General features: G+C 36.0%; 2 protein-coding genes across 5 annotated transcripts in view; both read right to left on the minus strand.

The window, feature by feature from the left end:
• LOC109004339 (importin-9) overlaps positions 1-19,329 on the minus strand; it is a 41,783-nt gene extending 22,454 nt beyond the window's left edge. For 2 of the 4 annotated variants that reach the window (XR_004797962.1, XM_018982860.2), the window contains exons 1-20: positions 19,056-19,329; positions 17,732-17,793; positions 17,338-17,430; positions 16,166-16,337; positions 14,290-14,405; positions 13,146-13,232; positions 12,932-13,048; positions 12,761-12,824; positions 11,853-11,995; positions 5,453-5,500; positions 5,301-5,369; positions 4,474-4,549; positions 1,924-2,054; positions 1,656-1,715; positions 1,431-1,500; positions 1,283-1,347; positions 1,146-1,207; positions 946-1,069; positions 815-872; positions 552-664 (exon numbers count right to left, since the gene is read on the minus strand). Coding sequence is in view for 1 of the 4 variants with exons in the window: in XM_018982860.2 (XP_018838405.2) it covers positions 552-664; positions 815-872; positions 946-1,069; positions 1,146-1,207; positions 1,283-1,347; positions 1,431-1,500; positions 1,656-1,715; positions 1,924-2,054; positions 4,474-4,549; positions 5,301-5,369; positions 5,453-5,500; positions 11,853-11,995; positions 12,761-12,824; positions 12,932-13,048; positions 13,146-13,232; positions 14,290-14,405; positions 16,166-16,337; positions 17,338-17,430; positions 17,732-17,793; positions 19,056-19,182 (1,857 nt within the window). In the remaining 3 variants the exon portion in view is untranslated. Of the gene's footprint in view, positions 1-551; positions 665-814; positions 873-945; positions 1,070-1,145; positions 1,208-1,282; positions 1,348-1,430; positions 1,501-1,655; positions 1,716-1,923; positions 2,055-4,473; positions 4,550-5,300; positions 5,370-5,452; positions 5,501-11,852; positions 11,996-12,760; positions 12,825-12,931; positions 13,049-13,145; positions 13,233-14,289; positions 14,406-16,165; positions 16,338-17,337; positions 17,431-17,731; positions 17,794-19,055 lie in introns of those variants that run through there. The other 2 variants (XR_004797963.1, XR_004797964.1) reach the window with 2 other exon arrangements.
• A 3,108-nt stretch (positions 19,330-22,437) lies between these two features.
• Positions 22,438-24,760, minus strand: LOC109004341. Its single transcript, XM_018982865.2, has 2 exons — positions 24,416-24,760; positions 22,438-23,418 (listed from the first exon to the last, which is right to left on the minus strand). Exons 1-2 carry the CDS (start codon positions 24,733-24,735, stop codon positions 22,548-22,550), a joined length of 1,191 nt encoding a protein of 396 aa, XP_018838410.2. The 5' UTR covers positions 24,736-24,760; the 3' UTR covers positions 22,438-22,547.
• Positions 24,761-26,537: the final 1,777 nt, after the last annotated feature.

Consider the following 26,537-nt stretch of genomic DNA (forward strand, 5'->3'; position numbering starts at 1 on the left):
GACACTGAACCTTTATTTATGTTTACTTTTTTTTTTGTATATATAAGTAAACGATTATATTGATATGAATAAGCATAGCCCAAGTACACAAGATGGTATACAAAAGGTCACACCTAGTTAGAGAGAAGTAATAGAAACAAGAAACGCATGAAAAATGTGAAGCTTTTGATATGTTTACTTGTGGCCTTATGATATCAAATAAGGCTATGGTCATAGAATGTGAAGCTTTTGATAAAAGGTTCACCACCCATAACTAATAAAGATAGGAATTATATATCCCAGTATCCAATTAGAACCAATATAATTTTTTATAGGTAATTTATAAGCAATATTCTTAAACAAAGCATGAAATCATTGAAAGGATAAAACTCCAGGTCACAATGCAACCAAAAAGTATTCACTCGTGAATGTTTTTCTTCTAATCTCAATGACTGATAGTTACAGAAATACTAAAAGAATTACAAGGGAAATATAGCAAGCATGATCAGTCACGATGCACATATGTATCCCAATCTATCATGATAATCATCAATAATGCTCGACATTCTTACCTCCAGAACATCAAGTGCATCAATGCTGATAAAAGGATCTGAGACATGCAACGCCCACACATTAAGGATTACAGGAGAGATGATGGGCTCCATGGATGCCGATGATTCATTGTCTAGATAAGGACAACACAGAGCATGTAGATAGGTAACCAGCACAAAAATGAGAACTAATTACACCAGCCCAAGATAAAAATGTGATGTTCACTAGGGACTTCAAAAGAATTCCTACAATTAATGTTTAAAACCACTGTGCTTAAACCCACCAGCCCTAATTGCAGCTTGCAGTGTTTCAAGCACCAGGTGCAAGGTCTCATCAGATGCCTGAAAAGCCGAATTAGAACAGCTAACGAATAGAGCTTCTATAGTACCCAACGACATCATGGAAGTACATTACTTGGTTAAGAAGATCAACAAGTGATGAAAATAAACCCATCATTTGGGGTCGAATCGTTTCTTTGTTTGCTTCAGGTAGAAGCTGGGAAAGTGCCCGGCAGGCGCCTACTTTTACAGGTGGAGGCCTGTTCACAGAACACTGTCAGCATGCCTTTATTCCACTTGCAATTATTAAATATATGATACAGTAGGCATGCTTACACATCCATGCCAATTGCCCTGATAGCAGCATTGAGTAACTGCTCAAGAACTCCATGACTGATCTGCACAAAATCAGAAATTTTAGAAGAATTTTCTAAAAGACATGACCTAAAGGTAAGGGAGTATTGAATAGTTACCACAGAGGTGAACTTAGCAATTGACGTAAAAATACGAGCATAAAGAAAGGGACATTCATGTACCCCTGCACAAACAAAACAATAGTAACAAACTGTGTTCAGCAATGAAAAATTTGAATCCACTATAGGGAGAGGAGAGAGAGTTCACCAATCCCAATGTCTTCGGTGATTATTTGCTCCAAAAGGTTTCCTACATCAATTCTTGTCATTTCCAACACCTGAATAGTATAATAAATTTATTAAATAAACTTACCAAGCAGATCCCATGGAGAAAAGAAGTTGCATGTATTAAAAAATAAAAACCATCCACACCTGAACACAACCAGAGCACAAAACTAGCCTTGTGATGGAGGATAACATAAAAAGCACAAACCTGTAATTCGACCAGTTGTTCGGAAACAGATGCCAGCGCAAATAGAGTAGCCTCCCTTATCTGTGAAATTCAACATGCAAAGTTAAGAGAGAATACTAGAATGGACATAAGAAAGTACAAGAAGACACATAAAAGGTGGCTCTTTTAAAAAGCGATTGAAAGATAATTTCTTTTCTTCTTTTTCTTTACAACTACTCAATACGATTAAAAGATAATTTCATTACTGTTAATATGCGCATACGCACACACAAACACATTTTATTCTTACCCTCCACCAAACCGTAGAACCAGCAGCTTTTTGTTGATGAGACTCGTTAAATCGCTTTTTTGCCGCATCCATAATTGCATCTATTCCTTCTCCACCACAAGTATTAACAATCTCTTCGAGTAAAAGTGATCCTGCAATAAGTAATTTTACTTTTTATTTTTTATAAGTACTAGAAATTTTATTTTTGATAAGTAATTTTATACAGGCACAACTACAAGAAATTTTCATAAAAAAATTAAAAATCTTCGCATTGTCAGAAGCTTTTTTTTTTTAATTAATAAGAAATTTTATTACCAAGAATAGGCACAGCCCAAGTATAAATGATGTATACAAAGGAAATACCTATTACACCCTAGAAAGCAGGATAAAGGCTAATACAGATTCAGTACATTATCATCATTCCTTACAAAAATCTTAGCCCACAAACACAAAGTAGAAAAGAAAAAATTACGAAGTTCACCCAAAGAACACTCTGTCTTCAAAACATCTCTCATTCCTTTCCAGCCAAAGACACCACATTAAACACAAAAGAATTATTTCCCATCTGGCATATACACTTTGCCTTCCCTCAAAACCTCGCCAACATGCAAGAAGATCCACAACTTCCTTAGGCATCAGCCAATATATACCTGTCCTACTAAAAACCCATTCCACAGTCTTTGCCACCTCACAATGAAGAAATAGATGATTTACAGATTCACCATCCTTGTTGCACATGACACACCAATCAGCTACACACAAACCACGTTTTCGAAGGTTATCCGTGGTCAATACTCTCCCTAGAGAGCAACCACCCAGCTGAAGATCGCTACCTTAGTAGGTACCTTCACTCTCCAAATACTTTTCCAAGGGAATGCACAGCCAGATTGACATGTAAGCGCCTTATAAAAAGAACTAACTGAAAACCTGGAATTTCCAGCATGGTCCCACATTAAACTGTCCTCTCTTCCCTGTATCACTTTTGAACTATAAATTCTTCCCAAAAAATCAGAAACAACATTCACTTCCCAATCATTTGCATCTCTAATAAAATCAACATTCCACAGAATATTATTATCCGTACATTGGAGATAATCTGCCACAGCAGCATTTTGATCCCTTGCAATCCTATAAAGAGAGGGAAAATCATTTTTAAGAGCTGATTCCGCACATCAAATGTCATGCCAAAAAAGAATTATCTTCCCTTCCCCCACCTTAAATGTAAAATGTTTTGAAAACCTCCCCCAAAAAGTCCTAATGAACCTCCATAAACTCCCCCCAACCATTAGCATTGTTAGAAGCTACCAGCCTACCACCATAACTTTTTTCTTTAGTAATAAGAATACTGGAAAGCGCAAAAGGTAGAATCCAAGTAAAATGAGATTTGTACAAGAAAGTCATCTAGCTAAAAAGAGAAAAATATACAACGAACGCATGGAAATTAAGGCCATTATAATCTATAGAAGCTATCCAAAGGAAGAGTGTTGAAAAGAAAGTCTTGAGCTACTTTATCCTCCATTTGCAGTCCTCGGAATTTACACCATATGAGGCATGTCGGAACCATTTTCCACACGATTGAAATTTGTGGGCCACCACTTAACTCTCTCCAAGAGTTAAAAAGGGTCCACTACGCTTCAAACCATGACCCAAGCTACAACCTGCCCAACTGAAAAGACCATTCCACAAAGCAATAGCCACCTTGCAATGCAGTAGAAGGTGATCCACTGACTCTCCACTTCTCTTATGCATTCAACGCCACTGTGGGTACAGACACCACACCACTAGATTTAGGGACATCAGATTGACAATTCCAATGAAGCAGAACATCAATCAGATAGAAGTGTGAGCTTCACATTCCCCTCAAGAGGCATGTGGATCTCAGGAGCTGTTGTGTCTTCAAACCTACCAGTCCCAAAGTTACATGGGCCATTTCATTTGGTTCACCGACCTCAGATCTACCAGATTCAACCATCATCACCCCTCTTACCAGCACACGAGGTATACAAGCTGCTACATCAGCGCCACCCAACGTCCAATTGGTCTGATTTCACCTATCTCCCTATCTTATAGTTTTCCTCTAAAGACTGATGTTGACATACTTCTCTATCTAAGGCGAATAAAGTGAATGTCTCCAACAGCAGTCCCACTATAACCTAAAAAACACACCCCTTTTTGTTCTGGTGCCCAACCATAGCAAGCAAATCAAAATAATCCATAACAATCCATCCCACTAAAGCCAAAAAATATGGGTGAAGCATTTTTGCAATGAGTTTTATGTTGGGGCCACCGCCCACTCTTTTTCCTCTATTAAAAAAATTAAAAACATAAAAATCCATCTTTTGTTCTAAATGTCCTTGAGATCTATCTTTGAAATAATGTCTTGTCAGCATGTTTCGTTTTCAAGATAATTCTACATTCTTCATGATTTCAACATGTCATGATAGGCTATAGCTTCTACTACTATCTTCTCAAAGTTTGCTTTTATCATGTCCATTTCCAAAATGATTACAACAATATGTGTGTGCATGTGGGTTTAGAACAATGAAGTAACAACAGGAATACTTGTCATACCAGAAACACGACAGCTATAAGTGACATCATCCTCATCAGCAACAAATTGGTTAGCATCCACTGACCAAGTATGCACCTAAAGAAAAGTTATTTTTGGGGGACATAAATATATATTAATAAAAAGAATGCCCTAGTTGAACATTTTAAGTAACAGTTACACAGATGGATGCAAAGATTAAACTGGATGAATAAAAACAAAACACATCTTTAGTCCAAAGTGGTAGAACATCACATGATGAATCTTCCTCTTACTAAAAGTATTATTGTTGCTATTGACATCTAGAATGAGACTATTTGTGTGCTTCTATCAGCTATGGGTTCAAACGACGAGCCTATGTTGGACCGTATGATTAGATCAACAAGTATTCCACTATTTCTTCAAATTAGTGATGTTACTGGACACCTGATGCCAATAAAAAAAATCTTCAACTTAGTAAAGTTATACCATCTTTTTTTTTTTATAAATTAGTAAAGTTACACCATCTTTTAATATAAACTTAAAGATGTATGCAATCAGGTCATTAACTAAAAACTTTCAATTAGTATTTCAGCACAAAAGCATTCATTGCAGATCACTCGTAATATGAAGCCCTAAAACTAGCCATGTTATGGCACCCCAAAATTCATCTTGTAACTGCCACAGGATAGAGGGCCATGAGTATAGATATATGGGTAACATGAGACCATATAGGGCATACTCTGTTTTCTTATGTTGGAGTACATAGTGTTTTGCAATATGAATCTGAACAGACCTAAACCACGGTGCGAATTCAAAATAATTACAAGTTTATGGTAATCTGTGTTATTATGACGAGCTCCAAAATTACCTGCTGTTCTGTCATTTGCAGAAAAGCAATAGTATGATACACCACCTCATTGACGCTATTTGCAACAACCTAAATGAACAAAGCTTTTTTTAGTATAAAGAACGAGAAAAAAATATGAAGCAAAAACAGTTACAAAAATTTTTGAACGGTACCTTTACCAATTTTGCACTACCAACAATGGTCAGAAGAAACTCAAACATCTGTATATTCAAAGTACATGTAAGAACTCAATCATTGGAACTAATACAATCTCAAGTTAGATGCACCTAGCAGTAAAGCCACTGGCCATAGTGCATGAACAATATGGAAAAAAATTATGAACAAACTAATATGTGTAATGCAGCCCAACCTCCAAGATTCAACTGCTAGAGGTCCATTTTCAGAACCAAGTCCATCTCATTGACTAGTGATGGCCAACCATCAATAACAATAGAATCATGTATGTTCATGCAGAACTGATGGAGACTCCACAGACCATGGAATGACATTTTCCCACTTTGGTCATTGGTTTTCCATCCTTGAATTTTTTTTTATAATTAATATGAATTTTATTACTAAGAATAGGCACAGCCCAAGTACACAAGATGTATACAAAGGAAATAACTACTATACTCTAGAAAGTAGAAAACTACGACAAACAGATTCAGTACATTATCATCATCTTACAAAGATCTTAGCCCACAAACTCAACGTAGAAAAGAAAAAATTTCGAAGGTCTTCAAAAGAACGCTCTGTCTTCAAAATATCTCATATTCCTTTCCAGCCATAAACACGACATTAAACACAAAGGAATCATTCTTCATCTGGCAGCAACACATTTCCTTGCCTCAAAACCACGGCAACAACCAAAAAGATCTACAACTTCCTTAGGCATCACCCAATATAAATCTGTCTGACCAATAACCTCATTCCACAAAGACTTTGCCATCTCACAATGTAAAAAAATATGATTTACAGATTCACCATCCTTCTTGCACATGACACACCAATAAGCTATACACAAACCACGTTTTCTAAGGTTATCCGTGGTCAATACTCTCCCTAGAGCAACCACCCAACTGAAGAACGCCACCTTAGTAGGTACCTTCACCCTCCAAATGCTTTTCGAGGGAAATGCACAGCCAAAATGACAGTTAAGCACCTTATTAAAAGAATTGACTAAAAACCTGAAATTTCCAAAATGATCCCACAATAAACTGTCCTCTCTTCCCTGCATCACTTTTGAATTATAAATTCTTCCCAAAAAATCAGAAACAACATTCACTTCCCAATCATTTGCATCTCTAATAAAGTCAACATTCCATAGAATATTATTATCCGTACATTGAAGATAATATGCCACAGCAACATTTTGATCCCTTGCAATCCTGTAAAGAGATGGAAAATCTGATTTAAGAGCTTATTCCCCACACCAAATATCATGCCAAAAGAGAATCATCTTCTCTTCCCCCACCTTAAATTTAATATGTTTAGAAAACTCCCCCCAACCTTTCCTAATAAACTTCCATAAACTCACCCATACACGTCTCTAACTTCATTAGAACACCAATCCCCCCACCCACTCCCATATTTAACAGCAACAACGTTCTTCCATAAAGCACATCTCTCTTCATGATATCTCCAAAGCCATTTTCCAAGGAGTGCTTTATTAAACAACCTCAAATTTCTCACCCCCCAATCCTCAACAAGAAACCAGTTGACAAACCTTCTTCCAACTAACCAAATGAAACTTCTTTTCCTCTCCTATTTCTCCCCATAAGAAATTATGATAAATTTTGTCAATTCTTCAAGCAACCCCAGCCGGCAAAGGGAAAAGTGAAAGAAAATACGTAGGAAGATTGAACAACGTACTCTTTCTCAAAGTAATTCTTCCCCCTTTAGACAAATATAATTTTTTTCCATCCAACCAACGTTCTCTCAATCTTTTCAATCATCCTATCCCATATCAAAACAAATTTGTGAGGAGCCCCCAAGGGAAGACCAAGATACTTCAACGGCAGTGAAGCAATCTTACACTCCAAAATATTAGCCAAATCTGAAATATTACCTATGGCACCCACAGGTACAATTTCAGACTTGTTTAGGTTAATTCTGAGACCTGAGACAGCTTCAAAACATAACAACAATGCTCTCAAAGATCGAATATGTCCTTGGTTGGGCTCACTGAAAATCAAAGTGTCATCAGCAAAAAGATGATGAGATAATTTCATGCTATTTCGTTCCTCATTGCCCACCTCAAAACCCAACAAGTACCTTCCTTCTACCGCCGCTTCCAACATTATACTCAATGCATCCATGACAAGGACAAAAAGAAAAGGAGATAGCGGATCTCCTTGTCTCAAACCATGTGAACTATTAAAAAACCCAATTGGAGTGCCATTCACCAAAATGAAAAATCTCGACGTCGAAATGCAATGTTGTAACACCCTGCTCCCCATGGTTAATAATAGTCACTTTTAGAAATTCTCGGGAGCTGGAGTGCTACTACTGAACCTGACTTAAAAATATTATCTTTTATTCTAAAGGAAGCTTCAGGTACAAAGATTCTATAAATAAAATAATTCTTTATTAAAATATTGAGATCATAAAAGAGAGTGCATGGAAGCATTTATTAAAATTCCTCAAAGCCAGTGCCATAAAAATCATAACTTAAAATCTTTGTACATAATCTAGGCCACTGTCATGCCTCTCTGGACTAAGTCTCATCCTGCAGCTCTATCGTTATAATTATCCTGATCTAGGATGGTTTAAAAACATAAAAACAAACTAAAATGAGTCGATGACTTAGTATGAAACCCATCATAACGTAAACATACTTTAACTTAAGATTTTTCAAAAAATATTTTATGCTGAAAACTTAAAATCATGATCATTCATATGTATCCTTATGTCATGCATGCATTGTCTTAAATTATCTAACTTATCATATTTATTTTACTGGCCACACACTTAACCCTGTATGCAAGGTTGTGCACCGGTCCCACATCCTGCAGCCGCAAGGGGAGCCGCTAATAGTATTCTAGCATACCATGGTGGACCATGCTTAGCTCCGTGGCTTGCACATCCACCCATAAATCGCATTGGTACCATGCATTTGAATGGTCATATGATTAACTGTTATGAGTTTATCTTACACTTAATCTTATGAAAGCTTACGTGTCTTATGCAACGTGAGATGCATAATGCATACATAACTATAATATGTGGAATGAAACATAATGAATGACGTACTTGCAAATATCATAACATGCATAGTATGTAAACACTGGCTTCGAAAGAACTGACTTTAATAATAATATAAATAATTAACTAACGTATGTTAATCCTAATTTATGATCAAACTACTTACCTTGTAGTGTTGCTTCCTAAATATATCATTGAAACTTTTCTCAAATTTCATAAATGTATAAAATTCATGAAAAATCTTCATAATATCATCCCGCACTATATCCCAACAAGATTGAAAGAAAACCATTGAGAAACCATCCGGACCAAGAGCCTTATCCCTTGCCATTCCTCTAAGCACATCAAGAACTTCATCCTCTTCAATAGCTCTCTCCAACCATTCTGCACTTGCTTGATCAATGGAGTCAAAAAACAATCCATCAAGGTTTGGTTTCCATGAGTATTCTTCGCTGAACAACTTCTCATAGAAATTGACAATGTGATCCTTAATGACTTCTTGATCTGAAATGATGTTTTCACCATCATGAAGGACCTCAATAGCATTATTTCTACGATGAAAGTTCGCCATACAGTGAAAACTTTTCGTGCACTTGTCACCTTCCTTCAGCCAAAGGACCCGGGATTTCTATCTCCAAGAGATTTCCTCCATTAAAGTGATCTTCTCAAAATCATCCACCGCCACTTTTTTTTCTCTTCAATTCCTCACCGGATAAGTCCCCCAGCAGCTCCCTTTCCTCCAAACTCTGCAACTGCTGCATCAAAAGTCTCCTTTTATTTTCCGTGTTCCCAAACGCCTCAACATTCCACTTATTCAAATCTGTTTTTAATGCTTTAAGTTTACCAGCCAGTACAAAGCTCAGAGTACCAGAAAAAGAGTACGAAGACCACCACAATCTCACCCTATCCACAAAACCCTCAGACTCCAACCACATATTTTCAAATTTAAAATACCTTAGTCCTCTAAAAGTGCCCCCACTCTCCAACAAAATAGGATAATGGTCAGAACACATTCTTGATTCTCGGTAACCTTTTCTGCCTCAAATCAGGAAAACGAACCTCCCAAGTAGTTGAAACTAGAAATCTGTCCAGTCTAGACCATGCCCTTCCAATGGACCACGTAAAATCCCAATCAACCATCGGAAGATCGATCAAACCAAGCTCAAAAATCAAATCTGAAAAAGCATTCATGGCATGAGAGAAATAATTATCCCCCACTCACTCGCTAGGGAACCGAGTAGTCAATACGTTATTGGAAAGGGCTTTCTAAAGTCCTCAACTGATTAAGTTACTAGTAATTATTATTTTATAAATAAGAAAATCTTATTGAGACAAGTAACAAGGCAAAGCCCAAGTACACAAGAAATATACAAATACTGAAACCTAATTACAAGTCAAGAACTAGAAAAAGAAACAAGAAAATCATGGACACTAGTTCCATTAAAGGCAATGGCCGAAGCCCACAGAAATAAGGTATTAAAGAAAAAACATCTAAGTTCATCCACTGAGCATTCCTTATCTTCAAAGCATCGAACATCCCTCTCAACCCAAATACACCACACAAGACATAAAGGGATCATATTCCAAACAACGGCAATTTGAGAGTTACACCTTAAACCTCTCCAACAAGCAAAAAGATCCACCACCCTACTTGGCATCACCCATGCCACTCCAATCCTATTAAACACTTCATACCATAACACTCTTGCCACCTCACAATAAAGTAACAAATGATCCATCGATTCGCCAAACTTTTTACATAAGATACACCAATCCATAACAATTAATCCCCGCTTCCTGAGATCGTCCAAGGTCAGAATTTTCCCTGAGGAAGCAAACCAATCAAAGAACGCAACCTTTGAAGGCACCTACTCTTCCAAATACTCTTCCAAGGAAAAGAGTGTACCACATTCGAGCTAGACAACATCCTGTACAGGGAACGAATTGAAAACTTCTTATTACCAGTATCAATCCAAAACATCTTATCCCTCCCAGCCTAACCAAGCTGTGTAGCATACAATAAGCCAAACAAATCAGAAACTACGTCCATTTTCCAATCATTCACAGCTCTAGTAAAGTGGACATTCCAATGGGGTGAACCAATAGAACAGTCCAAAACCTCAGCCACTGAAGCATCCAGATTCTGAGTAATTCGAAAATGGCCTAGAAAAACACCAAGAACCCTACCACCACACCACGGATAGTGCCAAAAAAAAATTCTAGAGCCATCACCTACCACAAAATTAACATGTTCTGCGAAAACATCCCAACCACTCCTAATATTTTTCCACACCCCCACACTGTAACTACCTCTTACCTCATTAGAGCACCATCCCCCCAAGCATCACAGCCCCCCACAAGGTTTCACAATCCTAATTATACCTCCATAACCACTGCCCAAGAAGGGCTTTATTAAAGGTTCTCAACGTCACCCGTAACCCACCACATGACAAAGGGGCACAAATCTTCTCCCAACTAGCCAAGTGAAACTTGGCTTCCTCCTCAATACCTCCCCACAACAAGTCTCGAAATAACTTCTCCATCCTATTTGCCACTCCAATTGGAATGGGAAACAAAGATAGAACATAGGTAGGAGATTAGAAAAAGTGCTTTTTATAAGGGTGATATTTCCCCCTTTTGACAAATACAACCTCTTCCATCCCACCAGCCTTCCCTCTACCTTCTCCATCACCCCATCCCAAACCATTCAAGCCATAACATCTGTGAACAAAAGATGAGAAACATTAATCGAGCCATTATGAGACCCTCCCACCGAGAAACCTGTTAACAAATCACCATCAACCGCAGCCCCCAACATACGGCTAAGAGCATCCATCACGATGACAAAAAGTAAGGGAGACAACGGATCCCCTTGTCTCAATCCACAGGAACTATGAAAAAACCCATAGGGGAACCATCCACTAACACTAAGAAACAAGCAGCCGAAAGTTTGAAACACAATGTTTGATCCAATTACACCATTTCCCCCCAAAACCACATCTCCCCAAAAGATAAAACAGAAAATTCCAATTGACATGATCGTAAGCCTTCTCCATATCAAGCTTACATAAAATACTTGACTCACCCGATTTAATTATACTATCCAAAATTATTATCATTCTAGATATACAATTTCTTTTTCAAAATTTCATCGATTCAAAATTTTTGGATTTTATTTGTAATTTTCTTGTGCTTGGTTTTCTTTCCTTTTCATTCTTTCTAATGCCCTTTGTAGAGTCCCTATGTGCTTGGCTTGCCTCCATTCCAGGCACTTCTTAACAATATTTATCACTCATTATGTACCTATCAAAAAAAATTATCAGTTATTAAATATCTTCAAATAAGTTGTTAAGCCAGCAGAATTATCACCTGGATGACAAATGAATCAAGGCTCTTCTCTGCGCCATCAGAGTCGTATCTTCCCTCATATGAATCTTCTGTACCTTCAATAGATGATCTCACATATACCCTAAGAGATGATTCAAATGTTTTCCACAATGGTCCGACAATTACTGGAAGAGACAGTGTGTTAGAGGGACATAATATATTTCTACCAGTAAAAGGAAATATCAATTGACGAATTACTTATCAAAAAAATATCAATTGGAAGAACTGAAAATAAGGCTGAATTTGTTTTGGCATGAAATAAGGAATATAAGAAAATTTTTTTGGTCAAAAATATTTTCAGAGAAAATCATTTGTTTTCCTTGGTTTCATGGAGACTAAAAAAACGTCCCCAAAACACTTTTCAGCATTTGATTAGTATGAAAATTATTTACAAGCCTCTTCTACCAAACACCACCATGCAGCCCATTACAGATTCCGCAATGACCAAAAAACTGTTAGATACCACCCCAATCCCAATTGCCACTACCAAGTCTTGAACTTCCATAGGAGGGCTAGATTCCATACTAAGGGGCTTGGTTGCACTAGAACAAAAGGATGGCAGGCAGCAGGGGTAGTGAAAGTGGAAAGGTACCACCAATGGGGAGTGGAGAAGGTTGGGATGCTCTACAAGGGGTCAACAAGCCCAGTTGTAGCATTCGAGCACAGAGAGAAGAGCGGTCCAGAAACAAACTTACACCTCTTGGGAGGAATGACTGTTTCAAATCCCAAAGTCTTAGTTTTTATGATGACCAACTTAAACTCCTCCACTGACCAGAATTTATGCCCCCACCTAACACACGAGAATTTGAAAGCGTTTCTCTAAAAACTTCTTCAGCCGAAACAAATGCAGTCTAAGTACAATATTAGTCTCACTATTTTCACAAACTTACCCATAAATTGACTTTCAGTAAGGCTAGGAAAAGTCTGAGCAAACTGATTCAAACACTTCAAAACCTAATGATAAAGAAGAAAACAATAATTATATACAATATCTAATTATGAGTGATCGAAAATGAGTACACACATGTTGATGCAGATTTTGATCAAAGAACTAAACCAACCTCCATTCTTAGACTCCAATCATCAGGATCTTCAGCTTGCACAGGCTCTTCTAAAATAATAGAAAACTGATCCATCCATGGTTTAAGCATAGGCCCTATTAATGCAGTGCTTTCTGTCTGAACATAAACATCTCGGTCTGTTAATCATATAAAACAAGCTAAATCCACTCATACTATGAAATCATATGATGAAGATCTGGTTCCAAGAAAATACCTTGTATACACCACCCATTGCCCCCAGCACGGAGGCACAAGAATAAACTATTGAAGTGGCTTTTGCCCGTATGTATTTGTCATAGACCTGCACATAAAAGATACAGAATAATTCCACAATCAGTGTAAAAAAAAGCAGATTATCAATATTTTTCACTCTTTAAAAACCAAGATTATATAGACTATTTTTTACTATAAATTATAAGGATTTTAAATAAATGCATGATTATAGATATAGTGAATAAATCCACCCAAAATGGAGAGAAGTTTTCAGACAGAGACTGCATCAGGTCCAATGATAGATGAACTACAAGATTGACCTTTTCAAATATCTAAAACAGAAATGGCATGAGTACGAAGGACTAAGCTTTTCTAAAAAGCATCTCAAAACCCAAGGAACTTGCTCATTAAAATGCATGCCAAGTGTCTGATCAATGTTGTTGAAAAGCCTTTTTTTTAATAAGGACAACTCAAAACACAGCATAGAATATGACTACAAAGAATAGTCCCAAAGAACATTTTACAAGGACTACAGAAGTTATGCCTTTCCTCGACAAAACTGGATGACTATCTAAACCATAAGATAACAGCACAAATAAGATAGGTGTTGACTTTGACAAGTGATAATTGTGAGAAGACGGTGGATGAGCAGGACTTGTTTAATAAGTGATAATTTTTCATAATTCTTGAAAAAACTTATAGATATATTTTGGGTTGAGTTTTGTGAAAGTCAACAGGTCGAATTGAAAAGTTCTTCCAATAAAAGTTTTTAAAATGTGTTTTGTATTAAATTTTGTAAAATTTGTATTGGTCTTTATGGTTTTGTCACACAATCGAGACAAATGGTTAGATGAAAAAGAAATGGTACTAGTTAATATATAAATATTGCCATATTAATGGCACAATCAATATTTTAATAATTAGTTACTAAAATCTTATACTTGTATATAAGATATTAGGATTTATGCTTATATATGTATAACATTTTATAAATTATATATACATTTACTTTATACTTATATTTATATGTTATAACTAATGTATATTATGTAGTAGTTATTAATGATGCATACCACTAATATATATATGTTATAACATATAACATATATATATAACTAATATATATATATATATGTCATAACTACCTGATGAGATGACACAATTGTAAGCAAGCATGGGAACAAAACCGGAACCAGTGCTGGCACCATTTTATCATCCAAGTCTCCAGAGAGTAGAGCTAAGCACCTTAGAGCTCCCTGAACTACAAAATTCTTGACAATGTAAATTAATTTGAAGCAAAATGCATCAATCACCACCAGCACGAAACAGGCAAGAGAAACAATCATAAAAAACATCCAAGCATATCCACGTTCCTGAAATAATATAGTAGGAATGTGAATGCAATTACTCATTAACTAGTTACGCATTTTAAAAGTTTATTTTTCATTTTTTTTTTTTTGATAAGTTAAAAGTTTATTTTTCAATACTTTACTCCATTGATCGATTGTAATTGATTTTAATGGCATGTCTTTTCACGACTTCCTTGTATCGTTAAATTAGCATGCATAAGCAACGCTCTTGTATATGTCCCATATACTCGGGCCTTTGTCTATTTTATGCTCAATAAAATTTTGTTCACCAAGCAAAAATATAATCAACTTGCAGGGGCCATTCTATTATAAAATTGTCTTTAGTAATAAAAATATATATATTTTTTGAATTCCACTATAAAGCATAGGAGTGCTCAACAGGTCAAGCTCCGCAAACCTGAAAGGATAATGGGCAGATTTTTTACCCCAGTACTGGGGTGGCAAGATTTTAAACAAATGTCCAAAATGGGCAAGTAGCATAATGAACCAAGGAAAGCACTGAAAACCGCACGTCATCAAAGACTCTGATAAGCCCTCCTCTCCCTCCCTCTGTTTCTCTTTTCCCGCCATTCGATATGACTGTTTTGTGTTGCACAGAAACCACACAACCGCTGCACCTCTTCCACACAAATTTGAAGTAATTTTATGCAACCCCCATATCAATAGAATAGGGCATTTGTGTTGATTGAAGGAGAGTATTTTTTTTTTAATCAATGAAGACGGATGAGAATTAAAATGTGTGTGTGTGTCTGTGCGTGTGCGCGTGTGTGAACAGGGTCAGATACAGCCGATGTTCACCCCTTGTAGATGAGACTTAGAAAAATATCTGCATAGTTTTTTTTTTCCTTGCTTTGTTAACTTCAGCATTACATATCAAAGTATACTGGAAGGTTTTGTACAAAAATGACTTCTTCTACCTAACACCCTCTTCTCTTCCATGGAACTCAAAAGGGCAAAATATAATAAACTCAAAAACAAGAAGACAAAAAACAAAACAAAGCAAAACTAAACAAGATTATGCCATCCAACAATTTTTACTTTGACTTCAATATCTGGACATAAACAAGCTCAAAGAACTTGGGAAAATAAAAGGAAAATAAAGCACCCCAACATGAATTAGCACAAAATGCTTGATGAAAATAGCATAATAATAAAACTAGGAGAAAGTTCAAAACACAAAACATATGAATCAAGAAAAGGCAAGCTTGATGAATGAACAGTGATTTCTAATGAAGACCTAGCACATTAGAGCCCTCTTTACATTTTTCTTTCACCGGGACATTATTCTTTTTATAGGTTCTTTTTTTTTTTTACCGGGACATTATTCTTTTATAGGTTCTTTACCAAGACATTATCTATATGGGTAATGTACAGTGTGGCCAATGAGTCTAACCATATTATTTAATCACTTGCAAAGTACATTACCAGTCCACAACTCGGGGCTGCCAAGTGAATAATTATTTGCAATCATCTAAAACTCCTATCAAACTTTGGTAATACCACTGAATTAGGAAATTTTTCGACAATGTAAATAAAATGGATAAAGTCTTACGACATAATAAAAAAACAATGTTCGAGAAGATATATACAAAAGAAAGTGAAAAAAAATTGTCATCAGGTAAACCGGAACATGAATGTATGAAAGACTCACCACCATTCATATTAGTTTGATCACTTATCAACTTCAGCATGAACGGCAATAAGTCAGGCCAATTCTCTGGCCAGTCATAGACTGCAATGGATGCCACAGCCATACTAATTGCTGTGCAAATTTTTTTGTGAGAGTCATCCAATGAAAATAAAAGAAGTCTGCGAATGACTGCCTGATAATGTAACCAGGATTTCATTCATCAGATACAAGCAAAAGAAGAGAATATTTAAAATCAAATTATTTACAAGAGAGAAATGCTGCATTGGAATAAAAGATGAAGACTCATCTACATTTATACACAATTTTAACTATTAAAGCATAAAAAGGAAAGTTAACATTAAGTACATGTATGATTTAATCTCTGGTACACCAATTAACTGACAATGTTAACCGTCAAACCATGATCATGCAAGTTAATCAAGACAGATCGTAAAAGGGACCGATAAAAACAATAGAAATTTTCTATGCATCATGTACTAACAAACAGGTGACTGAATCACTAAAGCTTCTCTATGGTAGGCCCTAGGATTATATTATAAACTGAATTTTGCATACTTCACCAATTCATTAATCATAATGGCATTCCAAATTGCATTTTTCTTGCATTCGAGCACTTGTACTTGGAATAATAAGTTTTAACAGAATTGGAATTACTTTTTCTAAGCACTATTTTGCAGACATTGATTGGTTATGGTATTTGGAGGAGTTATGAATTTTGTGATATTATCACTATTGGGGATGGTTAGAGTTTCATTTTTCTATCTATTTTCAACGGTTTTCTATCAGGTTTTGTCACAACACTTTTTTTTCTTGCAAATGGAAAGTTCAACCTGACAAAGGAGAGAACGGTAACTTCCCAATTTTGGAATTCAGAGTTTTCAGATGGTTACATTATAATTTCTGGAATGTACAAGTAACATAAATCTAAATAAATTTTTTTTATATAAGTAAGAAGTTTATTAAATCTAGTAATTAGGCATAGCCCAAATACACAGGAAGTGTACAAGAGAAGGACACCTAATTACAAGCTAACCCTGAAAAACAGTAGAAAAATCATTAAGACTATTCCCATCCATTACAATAACCGAATCCCAAAGCAACAAAGTATGAAAAAAAGAAAGCTCTAATCTCTTCCACTGAATGCAGTCAGCAATGTCAAATGTCATATATACCTTTTCATCACTAGAAACAGCAGGATGTTCAAAAGAGTCATCACCCTCCTCCCAATGTTTCTTAATGAACTGCTTCAGAAGGACGGCAGCTAGGTAAAGGTATGTTAAAGCTTCCAAACATAGGAGAAATTTCAAGAGGTTAAATACATGAAAAGTAAGTTTAAGTAACTATTTCCCACTATTAGTTAGAAAAAGAACCCAGCAAGCTGGATGTAGATCCAGTGTTTCTTAATGAACTGCTTCAGAAAGACGGCAGCTTGATAGAAGAATGTTAAATGTAGTAAGGTAAATCTTTAACCAGTGTGGAGGACGAGGGGAAAAGGAAGAAGATAATGAACATGAACATATTTTCTATATATGTTGCTATATCAGTTCAACCGTAACAAAAGGATATCTGGCGCAACCCCAGCGGAAGCTCCCTGTTTGCAGCAACCTTGGATAGTGCAGTTCCAAAACCTTCATGGACAATTATAAAATCATTAATTGTGTTACTTTTCATCTACAGCAGGTACTGTCCTTGAATACCAGAAAAGCAGATAATGAAGGTAAATGCTTATGTTGGATGGGGCAATAAAACATCTACCACTGTCATAACCAAGAATCAAAATTAGGAAAGTCGCAAACAAGATAACTCATTAATCTCAATGCATAGAGAAATAATAAGCACAAAATTATAGGCAACAATAGGAAAATGAATTGGTTACAACAGCCAAAAAGATAATGTAGTGGTACTTTATAAATGATCAAAATTTGGGCTAGGAGATTTCAACATAACATTAACCATAAAGACTCTTTTTTAGGCATTGATCTAGATTTCTCCTTCGCAAATATTTATTACAAGAAATCCCAATCAACTACACAGAAAGTTAGTTGTATGTAAAAGTAATTTAAATCTTAACGTAATATGTATGGTTTTCTCCTTTTCACAGTCAACACCTACATAAACCAAAATGAACTTCTACAATTTCCACTCAAGAATCGTTTGACCCAACAAAACAGAATAACTAAACAAGTCACTGGTCGGGTTCGGTCATTTTCTATTCAACCAAAACCCAATTGGAACGACTAAACGGAACAATCTTTCCCCAATATGACCTGGTGAATCAACCCGTAGAGGTAATGCCACCGCTTTCCCTCTCATTACTAACACTCCATCTTGGTCTCTAACAAAAGTATCCGGAGCTTTTCCCCAACAAGTCCCTCAAGCATGTGCAATCTTCTCATCCCGCACATTACAGAACAATGTTGGACCTGTATAGCTGGCCAAGTGGGATTTCAAACTCTTGATCAACGTGATATGCTTATCGATACTTCAATTGACGATTGATTTCCCACCGGGTCATCTCAACCACATAATTCCAGCTAAGATAATGTCAAAACATGGTTTTCATGATTTAGCAGCACCCAAAACTGCCAGGAAAACCAGAACTAGATATAGCACTATGAGAACGCGTGATTGTGGATGTATGCGAACCACATATTTTGTTATACTTCCTAAGAAGTGTTTTGTTAATCTAGAGGGTTTAGTTGAATTTGAGAAAGACACAGCATGAGAACTCATATCTTGAAGCCACATTAGAAATACATTATACAAAAAGAAAATAGGCAAAGGAAGATGAGCGTCAATAAAAGTCCATAAAGGGACGAATTTGCGAGGGTTTTAAAAGTTACCCAACAATAACGAGAACAAAATCGGCAAGAGAGGCAGAGAGTGGAACCTGGTTGACGAGAGGCCTGGTGAAGGGAAGCTTCAGCGAAGGAGCGGAGCTCTTGGTTCGGATCGAGAGTGGCGGACAAGCAGTTGAGCAGCCATTGCTGATCTTGATCGATCACATTGGCCATCATCGCCAATACCAAAAATCTAATACACCAACAACTATTTTGCTCTTGCTCGCTCTCTCTGCCAAACTTCCAAGAATGTGAAGGCTTACTCCCTTTCGCTTGGGCACCTTCTCTACGTTCCGTTTTCCCGCTTTGCGTTGAAAATCTACGAAGAGGGGGTTAGAAAGGAAAGGGCTTTGGAGTAGGTGGGAACTATTTATAGGGGGCAATCGCTGTCCACGACTCACGATAAATAAGTCATTAATTTATTAATAATATGATTAATGAAATGATTTTATATATTTAATTTTGTTTTCTTTATTTTTATTTATCAGATCACGTGGAACAGAGATCCTCTCATGTAGGGGTGGGCAAAAACTCCCCTGCTCCGACTCTGGCCGATGTCTGTTTTGATTTTGACTTCGTTAGAGCACTCGCTTTTTCATCTTATTATTTAAAATATATAATTAAAACTCATTTTTTTTATTTTATATATTAATTTTTATAATATATCCTATATCAGTTTATCTATTTTTTTTATATAATTTAAATATTATATTTTTTATTCACTTCAAATATTTTACTCTAACTATTAATAATATCTTCATATTTTTTTATATTTATAATATCTCCTCATATACAATATCATGTAATTATATTCTATTTTAAATTAATCTAAATTTATAAGCTAAATTAAAATATAAATTGATTCAAAAATAAAACGAAGAGATTATATAATCAAAATATTCTTGTTTTATTTTGTTTTGTAATCAAACCTAATTGAATAAGAGAAATTCTATTTGTAGTCCCTAAATAATGACTGCAGTCTACATGTGCAAGCCATTCATTAAATAGAAAAAAAGTACTATTTTGATAAGGATATTATTGTAATTTTAAAAAAAAATTAAAGATAAAATTAACTAAACTTATAATGCAGTCTCCAAATGAAGACTGTACGTAATATTGCTCATTAAATAATTATAGCTACGTACACGACAAATGAGAACTTTAGATCTCTTCCAAACGCAAGGATGGACATGCTAATGTAAAAATGCTAATGTATTAAGGGTAGGTTTGGGGGGTGAGATGAGAATTTTGTGTTTTGTTTTGAAGTTTAAAATATTAAGTTTTAATATTATTATTGTTTTGGAATTTGAAAAAGGTGTATTGGGATTTGAAAAAGTTGAATTGTTTATTATATTTTGTATGGGGATTTGAAAAAGGTGTAATGATGAGATGAGATGAGATGAGAATTTTGTGTTTTGTTTTTGGCCCCAAACCTGCCCTAAGAGAAGGAGGAATGAGAAATTAATTAAATATGTTTACATTGATAAATAGAATCCTCTACATCTAGCAATGTTATGTAGCAAAATGTAAAAATGTCTTCAAAATAGAAAATCCAATGTGTTTTGAGAGCATTTCTTTATATTTTTAAAGAAAAATGTATTATACAACATTTATTGAGAGTGATCTTAAAATAAAAAAAAAATGAAATTCAAAAACAGAATCGGAATTATTGTGAAAAAATCATCAGAATCAGAATCAGAATCGAAGGAAAAATTCATCCCGACTAAACAAAAAAATATCTATAATTTCCTTTTGTATTTGTCTTTTCAAAGTCTTAATTTTTTGTCTAACTTAGTTGTGTGTCTGTCTAAATTTGTCTGTCTAGCTATCCCATTAATATGTCAGTCTGTGTCTATCTCAACCTGTTTGTCATGTTTGCTTTTTTTGCTTTGGGTTCAAAATTCACCGTTGTTTTGGATTTTTTTTTTCAATATACTCATAAATAAATCCCATTTATCTCGTGTTTCAAAGGATCCCTAGGGTTTGCTAAAGCTCGTCTAAGCAGAGGAATGAAAGCAACGACTCCTCCACTTCTTCGTTGCTACCATGGGTCATATGCACAGTCTTGAGTACCTTTCTCTCTCTGTGTATATATGCATATTGCCTATTTTTTTAGCCGTGTCAAAATCTAATTGATTTTTGTGATATGATTCCAGTAAGGGTATCTCAGCCTGAGCTCTGCCCAACAAGAGAACTCTGTCAAGTTGGCTTAAGATCTCTTTTTAAGATGTACCCATAAAAAACCTAAACTCTCTTATTCAATTCGTGTAAGATGTGCGTAAAAGCATGTAATTTTTTTTTATCATGTATGAGGAATCGATGGGCTGTGGTTTTAGTGCGGGTTTTAGGTTGAGGAGAACATTTGCAAGTTTGTGAAGAAGGGTCTGACGCCATCCCAGATTGATGTGATTTTTCGTGACTCTCTTGATGCCACTCAGGTCCAGAGCGTTACTAGAAGCAAGATCTTGCGTATTCTTAAGGCTCATGGTGTACAAATCCTCACTGCTTGCTCCTTTTCATCAACGACTTTATTTTTTTATTTTAGATACAATGCACATATAAAAGTATTCGATCTCTTATTCTCGTCTCTTCGACTCCTCCATTTTCAGTTTTCAATTTTTGTTTTTGTCAAGGCATCTTCTAGATGGACAAATGCACGATGGCTTTGGGCTTTTGGCAGTGTTGAGGATGCACGGCATCACAAAATGGGTTGACTGAGCCATCTCTCTCTCTCTCTCTCTCTCTCTCTCTCTCTCTCTCTCTCTCCCCCCGTGGCTCTGACCCTCCGACTTCAACTTCGGCAACTCTGATCGGAGTCAAACTCCGACTTCCATCGGAGTCGGAGTCCGAAATTACCTCCGACTCTAGTCGGATTGATCGGAGGTGGGCTTTCTGAATTAGACAAATTTTCATGACATCACCCAACTTTGAAAATTGCGCCACCATGATATAAGAAATAAAGTTCCATTAACAAGATCTTAGCCACCTGCAGTAACGTCTTCTCAGTTCTATAGCAGTCCAGTGCTTGACCATTGTTGTCGATAAAAGCCAGTCCACCATTGAGTAAGAAGCATATTTTTCTATTATGTAATGTTTTCTATTCTTGGATTGCCAATGCTTGCTTGAGATATAAATGAATTTCGATTCTTTCAGGCAACGAGGATGCTTTTTTGTCCTTTAGAGATGTCCTGAGGCTTGCTCAGACCCATTTTTGCGAGTTGATGCATCAAAATTTCTTGATCTTCTTCTTTTTATAAAAACAAATGCTGCATAACCTATCAAACTAACACAATTTGTTGCTCATATTAGCCTGATTTTCCCATCTCTTCTTGTTTTGAAATATCTCAATGCATATCTAAAGCAAAGAGATGAACGAAACAGAGGTGTTGAAAGCAAATAAAAGTGATCAAAATCTAGCTCAGTTCAACTGCTTCAAGTTTTCCACACACACAAAATGAATACAAACTTCAATTAGTAAAGTATACACAAATATAAACAAACCAGGTATCAAACAGCAGAGTTTTACGGTGTTTAAAAACAAACTAATGTGACTTCCATTCCCATTTGGTCCGAGTCTGATTAATGTGCGTGAAATAATAGGTCAATACCAGGCTTCCATCCATTCTTTTCACAACAAACCTCTCAACCAGAACATAAAAACCAAACTTGATCCATTCCCCAGCTGACCCTCCAAATTCCTCTATTCTCTTCAGTGCCACTTGCCTCTCATTTCCCCCAACCCATCCAACCCGTATCTGCTCCCACTTCATTCTCTCAACCACTAACATGCTCAAACCAATACTGACTTCTGCTCCTCCATTGCCAAAGCTCTTGAACCACATCACCCCATCAACCACATTCAGATCCACAACTTCCATCCCAGCAATCAAGACCTCTTCTCTCTGAACAACAGCATCCACAACCACAGCATTGCTTTGGCTCTCACTCTTTTCACATGAAAATACTTGTTCCCATTTTTGCTCCAGGGTTATCTCGTAGTACATCGATCTGGTCATTTGATCTTTCGGTGATCCTTCCCTTATAAACATGAAAGGAGAATACCACCTTCCCACAACCACGTTTTGAAAACTCTTAAACGATAGCGGGAAGCTGAAATCCGGGAGGCGAGCACGGAGGGCAATGTCTAGGCCCGGTGCTTCACCTAAACTGAAATCTCGGGGAGTTGAGGTACGCACATGCCACCCTCTTCTTGCGAGGAACCGGGGAAGGAATCCATCTGGAGCTATGGGTTTGGCAACAAAACCAGACCTTCCACATGAAGTTTCGTTGGGATGAATCTCGAATTGCTGGTGCATCTCGTTGGGATCCAAAGGTTTTGGCGGTACATCCTTAATATAGTTGAAGCAGCAACAGGTTCCCTTGTCATCTTCCTTAGAATTTGCATATGCTTCCCTACAAGACCATTTTGAACGGTACATGAGTGGAATTATTCATAAGCAATTCAGGATCAACTTACATGATAAACTTAACCTTGAGTTTGATCCGTTAATTAGATTAATCGAAGTACTTGAATTAAAATTACATGATATACCTTTGTTCTAGCTAGATATATAGCTAGCTAGTGAATTAATTTAAATCTTTTAAGTTTGTAGGGGATAAATTGTGATAAAAGGATGGAATTAGTCCAACCCATGAAAAAATAAAAAGCCACCATGCAAAGAGGGAAGAGAGGAAAAGACAAAAACCTGCTAAGGTGGAGAAATAAAACTTCTTGTGATTTAGAACCGTTTAAATTGAGAGATGAGTTGAAATGCTTGATTTATAAATAATAAAATAAAATATTATTTTTTAATATTATTATTATTTTAAAATTTAAAAAAATTAAATTATTTATTATATTTTATGTAAAAATTTTTAAAAAAAATTATAACGATAAAATGAAATGTATTGAAGTGACTTACGAATCCAAACAAAACTTAAAGTCGAAGAGAGGATAAAGCTGATACAAGAATAAAGGGCAATGACTAAAAAAAGGAGAATGATGGAGAGAGAGAGAGAGGACTTTTGAGGACTAATGAGTCTTGCCCTTTATTCTTCCTTCTTCCTCTCCACCAAGAAGGCTGTACCAATGAGCTAGCAGTCATTTATTTTATTTTGTAAGCCATGAATGTTCAACCACAAACACCACCCAGCAATACCATCTAACTAACTCGAATACCATAATCCCATCAATAATTAAATAACTAGAAACTAACACAAATTTATGGAAAAGGTTTAAAAATATCCAGGGCCCAAACTACAAAATGAAAATCAGATAAGATAAAAGCATCCATGAAAACTGAGAAGGAACTTTTGGCATATCACATATGGGAGAAAAACTATATATTCTGTCTGATTATATATCTTGGCAATTGAAAATTAATTACAATATGCATGCAAACATATATACCCTTTATGCCTCCCGCGTGTCTTTATGGCATAGTACCGATTGGAAGACAGTGGCTGATTAAGAATCGGAATCAAGGCAGTGTAAAAGTTCTCAACACTACGATTCTCGCTGCTTCCCGTTGAATATTGGAGCGTGAGTTTCTTGTTTTGAGGGAAAGGCAGGTCGGTGATCATATGACTCTTGCACAATCCGAAACAACAAGTAGGCTCGGTTTCTTCATCTTGGATGACCAGAACACCGGAGTTGGGCCCTTCAGGAGGTGGCAGGAAGAGCAAAGAAGGATCCTTTTGGTAGTCAGAAAAATATCTCGTCACATACATGATGATGTCGTCTTCTCAGGATATCTTTGCCTCTGCAACTCTCTTCTTTCTTTGTACGTGAGGTTTATGGTTTATAAAGAGTTTTCGCGTAGAAAAATATAAACACACAGCATTTTATATAATAATATTTTAAAAATAATGGTATTTTTATAAAATATCTTATAAAATTATTAATATGTATTGTGAAAAGTATTATATAAAATATTATGTATTTATCGTTACTGAATTGTCTTCTCAGTTTTCGTGAATGTTTAAGTAAAGAACAAGAAATCCATGCCGCGTGCGTACCATTCTATGGGCAATGTGGCAGTTGATTATTATTATTAATATTAATAGAGTAGTGCTAGGTGCTCAACTTTGACCCCTTATGTCTGCTGGCATAAATTTACATATTTCTAAACATTAAAAATTTAAGCATCTTTAAATATTTCTAAAAGAGCGGTGCTGCTACATAGCTGGGAGCTCCCGCTGGCCTTCCCTGTTAATGGTTTTGAGATGTATTTTTTTATATGTATATTTTTTAATATATTTAAATTTATTTTAAAAAATAAAAAAAATTTATAGTATTATTAAAAAATACTTACTTAATCATTAAGTAAAAAATAATAATAATAATAATAAAATATAAAATGCACAACGGTAAAAATTAGAGGTAAAAACAAGCGAGAAGAGTAGTATTTTCCTTTTTAAAAATTTAAAATTTAAAATCGTGAGTGTGTGAATGTTGTACAATCAATTTAAAAAATGTGAATAAATACAATAATTATATGAAAAAATTAAATTTTTAATAATAAATTAATTTTTTATTTTAAAATGACTGTACAACTTCAAAAAAGCTATTTACAACCGGTTGGGGAACCGGCGCGTAACCGAGGCCTACGTGGCACGGTTCACGTGGCACGGTTCGGAACGTCGTCGTCCCAATTTGAAATGAAGACGCTCAAATACAGCTTTCAGAGCAAAAATTTCATTTCCTCCCGCTTCAATCCATTGTTCCCATCGTCTTCACCTCCCGCCAATCCATTGTTCCCATCGTCTTCACCGAACCAGGAAGACGATCTAACGAAGCTCACCTCCTGGTCTTCTGCTGTGAACCACGAACCACCACGAACCACAAAACAGGGGAGCCCTGTCATCTTCACGGAACCACTTGGTCTTCTGGGGCGAAGCACGAACCAAGGAGCCCTCTCGTCTTCTCGTCTTCATCGAACCACGGAGGTCTTCTACAGCGAACCACAAACGGCGGAGCCCTCTCGTCTTCACCGAACCACGGAGGTGAGCTGGTTCGAACCACGGAACCCTGTCAAATGTGAAGCCCTAGCCCGAAAACTCGAACCCGAACCCTAACCCTAACCCTAACCCGAACCCTAACCCTAACATCAAAAATTTTCTCCAACTGAAAATCGGACCGAGTTTGAAAATCAGGTTAGTTCTCTGATTGTTATATTTTCTTATATATTGTTGAGCTCCGATTAATAACTTGGCTTTGAATCCCTGCATGGAATCATAAGAAAATTGTAAATGTTAGTGGACTGAATTTCTATTTCATGAGCAATGGATTCTGAGGAATGTGTATCGAAATTGTAGAATTCACAGAAAAATCAATTTATATTGTCAAACTTTGTATTTGTCAAACAATTAGAATTATTTGAAAAATCATTGATTTGTCCCCTGAGTTAAGATTAATGATATATACAAAGTGTTCCGATTATGCTTATGGCTGATATTTTATTTGTTTTGGCTGTAAAGCATATTGGCTAATATTCATACTTGATTACAATAGCAGTACTTATTTAATTACT

Source organism: Juglans regia, chromosome 13 (genome assembly GCF_001411555.2).
Source record: "Juglans regia cultivar Chandler chromosome 13, Walnut 2.0, whole genome shotgun sequence".
NCBI classification, from domain to species: domain Eukaryota; kingdom Viridiplantae; phylum Streptophyta; class Magnoliopsida; order Fagales; family Juglandaceae; genus Juglans; species Juglans regia.

Coding starts and splice junctions, on each gene's coding strand:
- LOC109004341 (XM_018982865.2), bottom strand. CDS start 24,735: ATGTATGTGACGAGATATTTTTCTGACTACCAAAAGGATCCTTCTTTG. Junction 23,419..24,415: donor ACACGCGGGAGGCATAAAGG/GTATATATGTTT, acceptor ATGGTCTTGTAG/GGAAGCATATGCAAATTCTA.